A 13,491-nucleotide genomic window follows, 5' to 3' on the forward strand; every position below is an offset into this window, starting at 1 on the left:
TCAGCCCATTGGATAAGACAGTCGGCTTCTGAGCGCACTCTCATAGGTTCGATACTCAATACCGCCAACGCTTTTCCTTTCAAATTTATTGCGTTTTTTTAATACTGTATTGCTTTGTAAGGAATACCGAGGAGCAGTTATAACGCAGGCTTTCGGCAGTGAGGCCGGCATGGCGTAACCGGCAATGCCCTATTTCCTCACACAACACCTGGCGCACTTGTGCGGAAGCAGGTGCTTTTAATTTTTTTCTCCCGATCTACTCCGTCGAGGCGCAGCTCGTGACGTGGTGCCGCAGCCAATGCGACGTTAGCACAGACTACTGGCACCGGATTTTTCGCGCAATGTCCATATCAAGCTGCCGCACGAATGACGTTTAAGGCTGTTTTCTCTTTAAAAACTATTTGACTAACTTGTGAACAAATTCATATTACGAGAAGTTAGTCTTGGCCGAAGTGAACCACTGATATCAAATTCCATTGCTTTGCTTGATGCGTGAGAACACAAGAAAAAAGATTAATGCAAATTATCAGAAGGGTTTGGGCGCGAGCAAGTTGGTACAGATCATTCCTATTTAAAACAGCGCCAAAAAACACGGACAAGGGAGGACACAGGACGAGCGCTGACTGTCAACAACGGCTTTATTGAAGCCTGCGCAAATATATATAATTCGCAACGGGCACAACGAGAGTACAACAAGAAAGCGAAGGAGAGTCATCGTCCATGAACTCCTTCTACGCATGCGTAAATAACATTAAACAATGCAAACGTAACCATACACATAATGGACACAGGCCAAACTGATTAACTTCTAAGCAACTTAAGAGGAAGCTTTTGCTCGGGTGCTCCTATCTAAATACATGTAAAAGGAGAATTCGTTTTTCTCGACAACCACTGCAACAAATTTGACGAGGTTTGTTGCATTCAAAGGAAAGCTTAAAGTCTAGTGACTGTTGGTTCCGAATTTTTGAGTTAGTCGTCAACTTTTTATTAAATATTGGCAAAAATTTAAAGTATTCAAAAAACGAAACTATCAAGTTTACAACTCTTTAACTCAAGAACGAAAAATGATTATACAATTCCGTGAATTGCATCTAATAGCACATCTAAAGCGGACAAAATTGATGCTACACATGAACATAAAGAAACTTAGTAATATGGAAATACAGCTTTTGTAGAGCCCTTCTAACCAACGTAACAAATTAAGGTAAGATCTAAAATGACATATCGAATGTGTCCCCTTTGAATGATCTAATGGATGCCGTTGACAGAACCGCGATATCTGTTCTTGATGCAGAGCTATGAATTTGTAAACTTCGTGCTTCTATTTTCAAACTGTCGAATATTTGAATCTTTTAGCGTTACTCAAGCCCTAAATCGAAATTCTGCTTCCAACAATCACTAGAATGTAAATTTCTCTCTCAAATTCAAGAAATTTCATCAAAATCGGTCCAGTGGTTATCTCAGGAAAACGTTTTTGCGTTTACATGTATTTGAATAGGCCACGTTGGAGTTGCGACCGAGTTAAAGTTTTCTCTTAAGTTCTTTATCACAAAGAGCTATGGAAGCATAACTCACACAGGTGGCTCCTAACTGACACGTTGAAAATGCCTCGAAGATTTCTGTGGCCATTTGATTGCTGTAGCTTTTCAACACATGTGTGTCATCCAGGAATTGTGAACAGTCTTGCGTACTCCAGGGTAGTGTATCGTACTGCTCCTGAGTTGTAGCGACGCCTGCCTATTGAAGGTCGACCGACGTTACTCACTGGGTAGCGTGGCGTTGTCGGTGGGCTGCAGGCATCCGGTAGACCATGGCGACCAAGCAAGGGCGAGACGATTTCTCGTGCGAAATTTGCACGGTTTATTGAAAGGTAGATGAAAGAAAATGAGAAGAGCATGAAGTGTTTAAAAGTACATTTTGGTTCCCCTTAAATAGCCTCTCTACAATCGTGGGCGGGACCTTGCTTCCGTCGACGTCACGTGACCGGCACAGAAAGAGCTGATGCAGAGAGGAGCTTGTCACGCCTCCTGGAAATGAAGACTCCTCTCCGTCTCTTCTGCGCGTTGCGGGTTCGTGGAAGTTGTCTAGGTCCAATTCGAGAAAAAGGCCTCTCTAAACTCGCACACCCACACACACATACACACACAAAAGAGGCCTGTACGCTGTGGGGCTTCCGGCAGACAGGCAGAAACTCGAAATGGTCATGGCGAATTAGGGAGTCACGCTTCATTTCGACGAGGCAGGGTGAGGTGTTCGGTTGAAATTCCTTTCAACACGTGGTTCCAGACGCCAACCCTAACAGCATCTCCGGCGGGGGAGGAAGATACCGACGTGTAGGGGCCAGCAGCCACTGTACGAGGTATCGGCGTTTCGGTCGCAGAATTTCACTTGACGGTGACGAATTTCAGGTGACGAACCCTTAGTTCGTAGCAGGTAGATTCCTGGGAGTGGTCATCAGTCCTCGTGGCGCTCTTGTGACTTTTCTCCCTGGTCCGGTCCGGTGAAATTGGTCTTGCAAGCAGGTCTCGCAACTTTTAGTCGCCTGCGTGGGCAAGCAATCTCCCCAGAACAGTGCCGGACCCACAACCACAAAGTAGCGAGCACAAGGCCACCCTCCTCCAAGACACACCAGGGTTAAAAAAAACCTGCTACACCTTTCCCATTCCTTACGCGCGTCCCTCCCACCTGAACACAATAACAGCCATTTCTTGAAAGCGTTAAGACGTGGTTATTAAAATCGGCTAACAATCAGCTACATTTCGGAAAAACGTACGAACGAACGTACAAATGCCACGGAAACCCGGGTGAGCATGAGGCTTTCGTTAATCTAGGGGCAACGAATCAAACCGTCGGCATTGCCGTTAAGCTTACCCTTCTTGTAGCGAATATCGAAGCTGTACTCTTGAAGAGCCAAGCTACAGCGCAAAAGACGACCGCTTTTCGTAGACATGGACTGCAGCCATGCGTGGGAACAGTGCTCAGTCTCTATAGTAAATCTTGAACCAGCGCTATAGCAAGCTAGCTTCTGCACCGCCCATACTACGCAGGCGCATTCTTTTTCTGTTGCACTGTATGCTTCCTCACGAAGTGAAAGCCTTCTACTGGCGTACAGTACAGGGTGTTCATTCTCGTCATCTCTCTTTTGACAGAGCACCACCCCCATACCCCTGTCGCTGGCATCACACTGTAGAATAAATGGCTTAGAGTTGTCGGGCGCGTTCAACACTGGCTGACTTGTTAGTGCGTTCTTCAGCATACTAAAAGCCTTTTATTTTGCGTCATCCCACTTTACTGTTTGTGGTTCTGTTTTTCTGAAAGCATCCGTTAAACAACTCGCAATGTCGGAATGCCGGGGGATATATCTTTGGTAATAACCCGCCAAGCCAAGGAATAATCTATAGAAGGATCGACATTTGGGCGAATTGGTACTGGTTGAGCATCTTGGAGGGGCAGCGCAAAAAGACGATGACAGAAGACAGGAACACACAGGACAGCGCTGTCCTGTGTGTTCAGCGCTGTCCTGTGTGTTCCTGCCTTCTGTCATCGTCTTTTTGCGCTGCCCCTTCAAGATGTTCAAGGATGATCTGATGTCTCGCTTGGTGCGTGGTTGCGGGAAGTTGTCTATTGCGGTCAGTTTAACCTCGGAAGGCCGACGATGACCTTGCCCCATTACCTGACCTAGATAAGCTACCTCCGCGCGCCCTAATTGGCATTTCGGAGCCTTAACAGTCAAGTTGGCCTCTCGTAGACGACACAGCACGGTTCGAAGCTGTTGCATATGGTCCGCCCATGATGAAGAAAAGATTGCTATGTCATCGAGATACGGAAGTGCAAAGTCCTCCATTTCTCGTAGCACCTGGTCCATAAGGCTACAGAAGCAATGCGGCGTATTCTTCAATCTAAAGCTCAAGACTTTCGGACGAAAGGTTCCGATCGGGGAAATAAACGCCGCAAGCATGCTTGCCCTCTCGGTCAACGGAACCTGCCAATACCCTCTGATTAAATCGAGCGTAGAAATGAAATTAGTACTGCTCACTTTTTCAACCCTTTCCTCGATATGCGGTGTTGGATAAGTCTGGTCCTTCGTGATTAAATTGAGCCTGCGGTAGTCAATACATGATCGCGGCTCCTTTCCTGGGACCACAACTAAGATGAGAGGCGAGGTATAATCACTCTCTCCTGGCTCGATTACACCTAGCTCTAACATCTTTTTTATTTCAGCGTTCATGACTTCACGTTGACTAGGCGAAACGCGATAAGCTTTCGAACGAACGGGGTCCGATGAGGTTAACGCTATATCGTGAACGATCGCAGTGGTGCTGCCCGGTGTGTCTGAAAATACGTCTTAAATCAAACACGAGTTCCCTCAGTTCGGCCCTTTTATTGGGATTCAACTCCGCCTGTTCTACTAACTTGTCCATGGTCTCGTGAATATCTTTTGCCTCCGTCACTGCTGTTAACTATGGAAAGTCGACAGGCATCTCCTCAGTGTGGTTATTCAATGAGGGTTTCAGGATCATTACCTTTTCCCCAACTTCAAAGCATCGCGTGCGAGCCGTCCTGTCATAGTAATGCTCAGCATTGCTTTGTGCCTTACGCATTTCCTGCTCAGCGATCATTGTAGCAGGGCATACGTTCAATAACTTACCGCATTCTGCCTCGCGAGACATTTCAGGCTCCGCTGCTTTTCTGACTTTTTCCTTAGCTGGTGCACTTTCCGCATTATCCCCTATAGGGCTGTCCTGTTGGGTGCTGGGTGACGAATCCGTAGTCAAACCTGCTTCCTTCACCACTGGACATTCGTACACTGCCTTGGCCGCGAGCTCCCTTTCCTTGAAACGAGTTATGGCTTGCACTCTTTCCTCATTAAATCCGATTCCCTAATCCGATTCGCTTACGTCGTAGCAAATCCTCTGATTTGTTAGCAAACTAAAACGGATACTGCGGCGGGAGATGTGCCGAGACGGCGGTTTCAGTGTCCAGTACTCCAAAAGGGCCTTCGATACGAATCTTGGCCACAGGGAGACAAACACTGGAGGCCTCTACGGCTTGCCTTATGGAAGCACATTCTCCCGTGAACTGGCCTTCCTCTACGTACGACTGATGCGCTACGTCCATTGTGGCTGCCGAGTCGCGAAGCACTTACACGGTTTGCCGTTTATCACGAGGTCTCGAATGTATGGTTCTAGCAAGTTCAGATTTTCTGTGTTACTACTTAGTGACATCAATACTAATTTGGGATTTCTGCGCTCATTGGAGATATGCCCCGTTTGCTGGCAGTTGTAGCAGACTACTGGTTTCTTGGCCTCGAAAGTTTTTTCCTTCTGCCTTTCTGCACTCCGTTCATGTGGTTCCTTTTCTCCCTCGCTTTCCTCGTCACTAGGGGCGCTATTCTGGACATTCCGCCATTTTCTTCGGTGCGTGACGTAGGCGCGACGCAAACGAAATGGCGCTGGTAGCCCAGTCTTGCTTACGTAACGTGACGCCAACTTGACGTTTTGCCTAAGAAACTGAAATGAAGGCACTGAATGTAGCGTTATCAGTAAAGCAAAACTGGGACCGAATCTTATAACGGTTCGGAATACGAACCGTTCGCTTCGCCGCTTACGTCACTAGACGTGCCGCTCCCAAGCCGGCGGTGGAAGAAGGGGAGGACGCGACCAATAGATGAGAGGGTGCCACCTCTGAAGTGTACGTCATTATATGACGAGCTAATCGAGGAATTGCAGAAAGTTTCTGCTTGCTAAATAAATGTAAAATATAAATTAAATATTATACGCCAATTTCTGAAGTATAAACGTGTGGTGCCGGGCGTTTACGCAATGCAGAAGTAATGTTTAATGTAATTCTTTTTTATTCTCAGCCCACAGGTGGTATCGCAAGCGTAAATGAGTTAAAGCTATTTCGTCTGCTACCAGGACCTCGCACGATGCACGCAACAGGAACGCACTACCGGCACTTCTCAAGTAGCGAGCGCGACAAAACCGTGAAGTTGTTATTAGGGACACCTTTACTAGCCGACTATATCAATTTTCCATCTTTTTTCGCCCTTCGTCATCGGCTCGGACATGACTCGCTCGCCGCCGCGCTGCCGCTTTCCCTGCGATAAGCCCTACGGCGCGTCGCGTGATAAAAGCAAAGGAACTTGAAATCGAACATTACGATACACGGGCCCTGCATTGCCTGCGTGAAGTCAAATCGAAGAGTGTGGTGCTGACGGTGCGCACTGTGCCGCAAAATTGAGTAACAAAGTGCGGCACTCCCGAACCAGAGAAAAAGAAGGCAGCCAAATAAGAGATCTCCACAATATATTCCCGTCCTGACTGCATAGTTTTATCAGCCGAACGAAGGAAGTGCTGAACCAGCTTAGGTTGAACCCTTCTGACTGCTGAACGGTGATCTGCGAGCTATTCACGCTGGCGATAGCACTGAGAATTCGATCTCACCATGCAACTATCTCCTTGACATTGGCTTTGAAGCTGAGGTCACGGGAAAGCTGACCCAGCCCTTCAACCGGCCAACACAGTAATTGCGAGAGCAACTTTGTGGACAGTGTCGGCAGCAGAGATCTAGGTCATTCCGATGAATGCTTCACGTCCGACCGACCTCTGGGAGCTGCAGGCCGGTGGCGATGAACCGCAGCGCGCAATATTCCTTCCTCTGCGTGGAATGGCCACTCGTACGCTTGCACCCGAGTCCCCTCCATTTGATAGCGTAGCCTGCAAGAGGTTTACTTAGAAAGCCAGCAAGGGCGGTGCAACTCATTATCCGTTACTTCTTCGAACGCGTATCGCGCTTCCAGCCGTGGTCGACACCGAAAGAGGAACACCAAGCAGACGACGAAGGCAAGTAATAGCCTCCGAAGCAACCAACGCACGCGCGCGCGACGCCCGCGTGTCTCCGGGGTCGCGCGACCGGCGCGCGCGGCCAGGGTCACAAGCCAAAGCCAAGCCACAGCAAAGGAACCCAAAGCGGACTACCCCTTCGCCGGTTCCTACGACGGGTTCGGTTTGAAGATGATTGACACATGCGTGACGTATTCAAAAATTGCGATACCGCCCCGCTGCCTCTGACGACCTGTGACGTATCAAAATTTCGGCCAATCAGGTGAGGCCAATGGAACGGTTCCCCAACCGAACCGTTATAAAATTCGGCCCCAGTTTTCCTCCGCAGTGAAAATAAAGCAGTTATCTCAAAGCATATGATTATTCCGTCGAAAACGCTTCTCGCTTCCGTCGTCTGCTGCATACAAGCCGTTGTCTTGTTCAATAGCTATGATGCGTGTCCCCGGAAAATGGAATGAGTCATCGCATGTTGGCGCCAACGCGCTTCGCCGCCAGTCGTTCGTGCTTGACTGACAGAATCTTTATTTTACCCTCGAAGACCTCTTACCTGGCATTCATATTGCCGAGATTGTCGTTGATTTGATTGATGGCTGCGAGTATCGCTGCCAGTTTGCCCTCTTGCGGCGGTTGCTGATGCTGATGTGACGTCTGCGGTGCCGCTGCTGCCGTCTCGCGGTCAGTGGTTGTTTCAACGTCCATCGCTTCTTGAACATTCAATGCTTGTAGCATGGGCTGCGCCTCTCCTCTCCGCTCTTGGTGGGGCGAGAGGGGGCCCCTCCGCTGCACTTTCCGTTTCTCGCTGGCGTTCTCGGGCGCCGTGCTCGTTTTGGTTATTTTAGTCGCTGAGCTGCCACTAGCTAGCGCATCTATTTTACTCATGAGTGCTCTGGTCTGCACATTCTGTTCCTGAATCTGGGCGTTGTGCCTTTCGATTAGTCTTTTAAGTGCTTTACATTCGCCACACTCTTGGCGTGTTGCGGCGTTTTGGTTAGAGGGGGCAGGTGGGGTAGGGTTGAGGGGTGGGAACTCTGTCGTTCCCTAGAGCGATGGAAGACCTGTTGGTCCAGCCCACCTTTTTCTCGGCGAGTATCCCTCGTTGGTTGGACACGACCCGGGTTTTCGATCTGGTCCGGGACCTCGAATGGTATCCCCGGCGTCTTCCGCTCGAGCTACGACTGCCTCCTTTCACCACCGTCTCCCAGCGGCGGCCGTCCTTGGAGCCAGCCGATGGCGCCTGGTCGGCCTCGTTCGGGCCATCCCGGGAACGGGATCTCGATCGTTGGCGGCTTTGGTGGCTGCCCTTGCGGGCCGGCGCTCTCGAACGGCTCCGCGAAGAGGTGCTGCGTTGGGGTTGGCCTGCAGGACTTCTTTCTTCTTGGCTGCTGTCGTCGATGGCCCGGCGCCGCTCCCAGTGCCAGCGCCGCACCACGTACGGCGTCTTAAGTTTTGCCTTACAGGCCCGGTCGGCCGTGATATGCTTGCCGCCGCACAGGCCGCACTTGGGCACGCACGCATGCTCTTTGTCCGGGTTGGCGATGCCGCCCCCCCGGCAGATGCGATTTTGGGGATTGGGGCACACGTCCATTCGGTGTCCGACGCGGCCGCACTGGTAGCAGACGTTGATCTGCTTGCGGTGCAGTGAACATACAACGAGCAGGTTGCCGTAACGCACGTAATTGGGAACCTTGGGTCCCTCGAAGGCGATCACCACGGACCTGGTCTTGCCAATCTGTTTCGCCTGCAACGCCGTCGGTTTGTGCTTGTGCACCACTAGGTCTTGAATTTCTTGGGCGGTGTCCTCTAGCGGGATGCCCCGTATCACTCATTTAACTGTTACTGAGGTGCCGATTCGTAAGTGCTCACCTCGTGGGCCGTTCCTCGAATGTCGATGCGTTTCACCATGGCGTACTTGTAGGCGCGCTCGCTCTTCGAGGTACTCACGACGATTATCTTCTGTGGATGGTTTGGACAAATCTTCTGGCAATTGCATCGACTTGGGCCGCCCCAGTAATGGCTCGGCTGATTTCGACCCGGGCCACATCGCTCACTTGAAGCTCGCCGCATGGCCGCATTACATTCTTCACGTCTTCGCGCGGGAGGTCTGGCATTCTCGCGCCTTTGAGCAGCTTGCCCTTGTTTACTCGCTTCATCCTGTGACGAAGGCTCTTGTCGGTGGTGCCATCGATGTCATCGCCACGTCTGTTGCTGACGTCAACTGCGGCTTCGGCGCCATCTTGGCTTGCGTGGCTCCTTTGCTTCAACTTCTCGCCGGCGGTTTTCCACCCCTCGGCTCTCGTGAGCTGATCCGGCGAAATTTCTTCGCCATCGACCTCAATTCTCATAGCGGTCGACATATTGGGTCACTGTCCGCTTGCCAAATTAGCGATTGGTCGGTAATTGGCTGCGGCTCGATGCGGCCTGAGAATACGCCTACCGCTTCCCTCGGCCGAAGCCGAGGCCGGTGGGCGCTCTTCGTGGGTCACAATATCGGCTCTAATTACCGAAGAAATGGACGCCTACCTCGGAATTGGGTATCCCAGTGGTCCACGTAGGTTCATACATCCGATCGATGCACTTTCATGAAGACCCGAGTTGAATAATCGGCACAATTAGTGACAATTCGGAGAGCTGACGTGGAACACGTTCATTCAGCAACGCAATGGCGTTGCTGAATCCCAGATACCGCCCCCTACGAGACCACGCAGTGCCGCCATCTTTTTCGCTCACTTTACGTGCGTCAGCTATCCCAGAAACCGCCCCCTACAAGACCACGCAGCGAGGCGACATTTTGTTTCCTTTACGTACATTAGCGTGCCCATATAATCCCCCACGAGACCACCCAGTGCCGCCATATTTTATCATTTTACGGACGTTAGCCAGCCAAGATACCCCCCATGATACCACGAATACGGCATATTTATAGAGGTCCATCAGGTACACAGCTTCACTATAAAAAAAGAAAGAACTTGTCTAACCTCTTTTTCTTATGGAAAATCAAAGTGTAACAAAACACGTTGAATAATTACACCTGTCCACTTTACGGACGTTAGCCATCCCAGATGCCGCCACCTAAGAGACCGCGCAGCGCCGCCATCTTTCTTCATCACTTTACGGGCGTTAGCTATGCCAGATACCAGCCCCTTCGAGACCCCGCAGTGCCGCCATCTTTTTTGCTCACTTTACGTGCGTGAGCCATGCCAGATACCACTCCCTACGAGACCACGCAGCGCCGCCATCTTTTGCTTACTTTACGCACATTCGCGTGCCCAGATAAACCCCCACGAGACCACGCAGTGCCGCCATCTTCTTTGATCACTTTATGGACGCTAGCCAGCAAAGATACCCTCCATCATACCACGAATACGGAAAATGTAACAACACACGTTGAATAATTACGCTTGTCCACTTTACGGACGTTAGCCATCCCAGATACCGCCACCTAAGAGACCGCGCAGCGCCACCATCTTTCTTTATCACTTTACGTGCGTGAGCCATCCCAGATATTTAACAGGGATAAGCGGGCTAGTTGGTGGTCGTTATTGGAGTGCATCATGTAACCGCACAAAAACTAGGGACAAAGAAGGAACACACCGCACAGGCGCGGAAAGTTCCGCGCCTGTCTTGTGGGTTCCTTCATTGTCCCTTTGTTTTTGTGCGGTTACATGATGCATTCCATCCCAGATACCGCCCCCTATGAGACCACGCAGTGCCGCCATCTTTTATGATCACTTCATGGACGTTAGCCAGCCATGATACCCCCCATGATACCACGAATGCGCCACATTTATAGAGGTCTGTCAAGTAAACAGCTCCACTATAAAAAAAGAAAGATATAAAATGTCTAACCTCTTTTTATGATGGAAAATCTAAGTGTAACAGCACACGTAGAATAGTTACACCTACAGGCAAACAGAACTGTTGACAGAAATCGCTCTTCTTTGTTAGTATATATCCCATTAGGTTTTCACGTGATGTCGAATGTATTAGCGTGTGTTTTAATGACCATTATTGCAAGTTTTTCTTCAATATTCTTGTAGTTTTCCGTTTCTTTGGTTATTAGAAGTTAACTGTTCTAAATAACCACTCTTTTATTCCGAAGCAATCTTTTGCAATCATGATTAATACCACGTTGTGTTTTATCTTCCAGGGAGGAAATGCTGACCGTGAGCCATTTGCTATTATTTTTGATCGTGCCAAAAGATTGAAAGTTGTTATGGAAGCAGGAGCAGTGAGGTAATATTTAGCTATCTTTGCATCCTAATAGCATGCCTTGCCGTGGTATAAAGGTGTGTTTAACATTTGCAAAGCACTGGAATTTATTATAGGAGAAAGTGCTTTAAAATACGAATAAAAGTAACGTATGATGAGACCAGTTTAAAAAAACTGTAAATACAATTTTGATTTCTTAGCGACGGATACTTCTTGAGCCTTCAGATACTCAAACAGTTTTTCTTTTCCAAAAGATACAAAAAATGACGGTGTGCAGTTCCCATCGAAGAGACAATTATTAACGGAAATGAGGACGTAATCAAGAAGGATCACCTTAGACATTTTGCTCGCGAAGAAGGCTTGCTCAATGGATAGTGGTAAATTGCATTTAATTCCTAGACAAAACAAACCGCGCAGTTTGCCAGAATGGCAGGAAAGCAATGAGGAGGGAAAATCTGAAGGATAGCACAAAATGCAGCGCTCGCTCTTTAAGGCCCGGTGTGGCTGCTTGCGGACAAAAACTTCTAGAGCAACATAAAAAGAGTCCTCACACAGCTTTCTGTTGCTAAATAGATGCTACATAAGTGTTTTTCCCAGCGTGAAAGCCCGCGAACACATGAAAAGTGCCTCGAGTGGTCAGTCGCGTGGCAATTTTGCGTGTGTTTTCGGGCTTGTTTGACGCCCGGAAAAAGCTTTCTTTTTTACGTTTTCCTAAAGTATCGTGGGACAATCGATGTATGCTATGACCAACCGCCCGAAAACCTTGCCATTTGGTGCGAATGTTTGTCAGTGTCCTGGTCCCTCACAGGCACTACAATGTCATAACCAAGTAAACTTTGCGGCAGATACAAGCTGAATGCCAGTTCGGCAAAAATACAAGTTGGTGCTTCACCTGTTCGAAAAAGCAAGCAATGTCGGAAACGTCATGGTCGTTGTAAAGACCTAGAACCCTACACGCCTCGTCCCGTTTTTAAGACTGCCCACAGAAAATTGCGAGTAAATGAGTGCTCACAACACTTGACACTAGCGGCGCTCACTGGAGTGCCAAGGTTGTTGCCCGTCCTGCTAACGGAGCTCGATCAACGTGCACTAGTTCTTTTCTAGTCTTTTTTCACATTGTACCAAAATGTGTCGAAACAAACACATAATGCGTTCTTAGCAGTAATACAAAATATCACTGGAAACATACTGTAATTTCGAAACTGCGTAAGCCTTCGCCTCACGCTGATCCTATTTTTTCTTTCGTTTAGCGGATGATTGTTCTCCCTAACAAAAGTTCCAGAGGTTCCCTTCCCGTTCAGAATAAACAAGACTGCATGGTGTTGAAATTGTTTTAGCACTTGAAGGACTCAACGCAAAGCATTTTAACACTACACAGTCCTTTGCTGTATTTTCGTGCAGTTGGAGCGGATCAATTTTCCGTGGAGAAGCTTGGCACGATCCGTTGAATGATCGCATCTGTAAGTGAAGAAAAAATATCCAACGCGCCAGCAGCAACCATTTCTTTTTATGTTGCACCTTCTGCCAGTGGTAATGCTGCCTTGGCTGCAGTATTTGCGCTTTATAGAGCGTGTATTGTAGAGAACATGAGAATACTCTTCCAAACCGTCTTTCTTATTATTTCTCTTACTTAATGCTCTAACAAAAGCCTTATACCCTGGGTCGATCCCGCGACAAGAAATATACCCTCAAATAACAAGCCTATTTCTGATGAATCTGTACAAGATTATTTTGTAGCTTTGTGCAGCATTCTGGTAGATGACCAGAATGCCATGAGCGTTCTACCACTTTACGGGAGCTTACAGAACCTATTTGCCGTATGCACAGTTATTGCACTGAGACCTGCCGAATAAACCTACCATGCGCTGAGATATGGTAGCCTCCTGGTTGATTGTCGTGGCAGAGGAAGGGTCCCGGAAGAAATTGTCACTGGTTTGATCCGCCGACAAAGAGAAAATTCAATATGAACTTTCCCTCGTTTTGTACAGGTTTCTTTTGTGCTTTGTACAACAGTCCGGTAAATATCTTTTTTCCTTTCATGAATGTTCTTTCACTTTACGCTGTTAGTACTGATTTGTCATACACAGTGTCGTTTTGCTTCCAAATGTAGAATAAATCGGCATAGTGCTACAATATGCATGCCTCCTAGTCATCCAGCATGACAGAGTGATCGCTGCTGAAAAGTGTTAGTCCCCGGTTCACTCCCCTTACAAGAAGAAATGTTACTTTAACTATGAACTATGCTTTCTGAGAAACCCTTACAGGTTTCCTTTGTGGCTTAGTGCAACAGTCGCGCCATTGAAAATTTTAACCTTGTTGTACTTTCTTCGACTTTGCGGGATTTCGCAGAACTGTTTTCTCATACCCAGTGTTGATGTGCTTCGAGCTGTCGCCTAACTTTGCTTGCGTTGCGCTCTCGTAACCTTCTACTGAGCTG

General features: G+C 48.4%; 1 protein-coding gene across 1 annotated transcript in view; it reads left to right on the top strand.

The window, feature by feature from the left end:
• LOC126524719 (uncharacterized) overlaps window positions 1–13,491 on the top strand; it is a 451,239-nt gene that overhangs the window by 321,460 nt on the left and 116,288 nt on the right. The window contains exons 14-15 of the mRNA XM_055067253.2: window positions 10,993–11,078; window positions 12,456–12,514. Of these exons, the coding sequence (XP_054923228.2) occupies window positions 10,993–11,078; window positions 12,456–12,514 (145 nt within the window). The remainder of the gene's footprint in view (window positions 1–10,992; window positions 11,079–12,455; window positions 12,515–13,491) is intronic.

This window comes from Dermacentor andersoni, chromosome 3, assembly GCF_023375885.2.
Source record: "Dermacentor andersoni chromosome 3, qqDerAnde1_hic_scaffold, whole genome shotgun sequence".
Lineage (NCBI taxonomy): Eukaryota > Metazoa > Arthropoda > Arachnida > Ixodida > Ixodidae > Dermacentor > Dermacentor andersoni.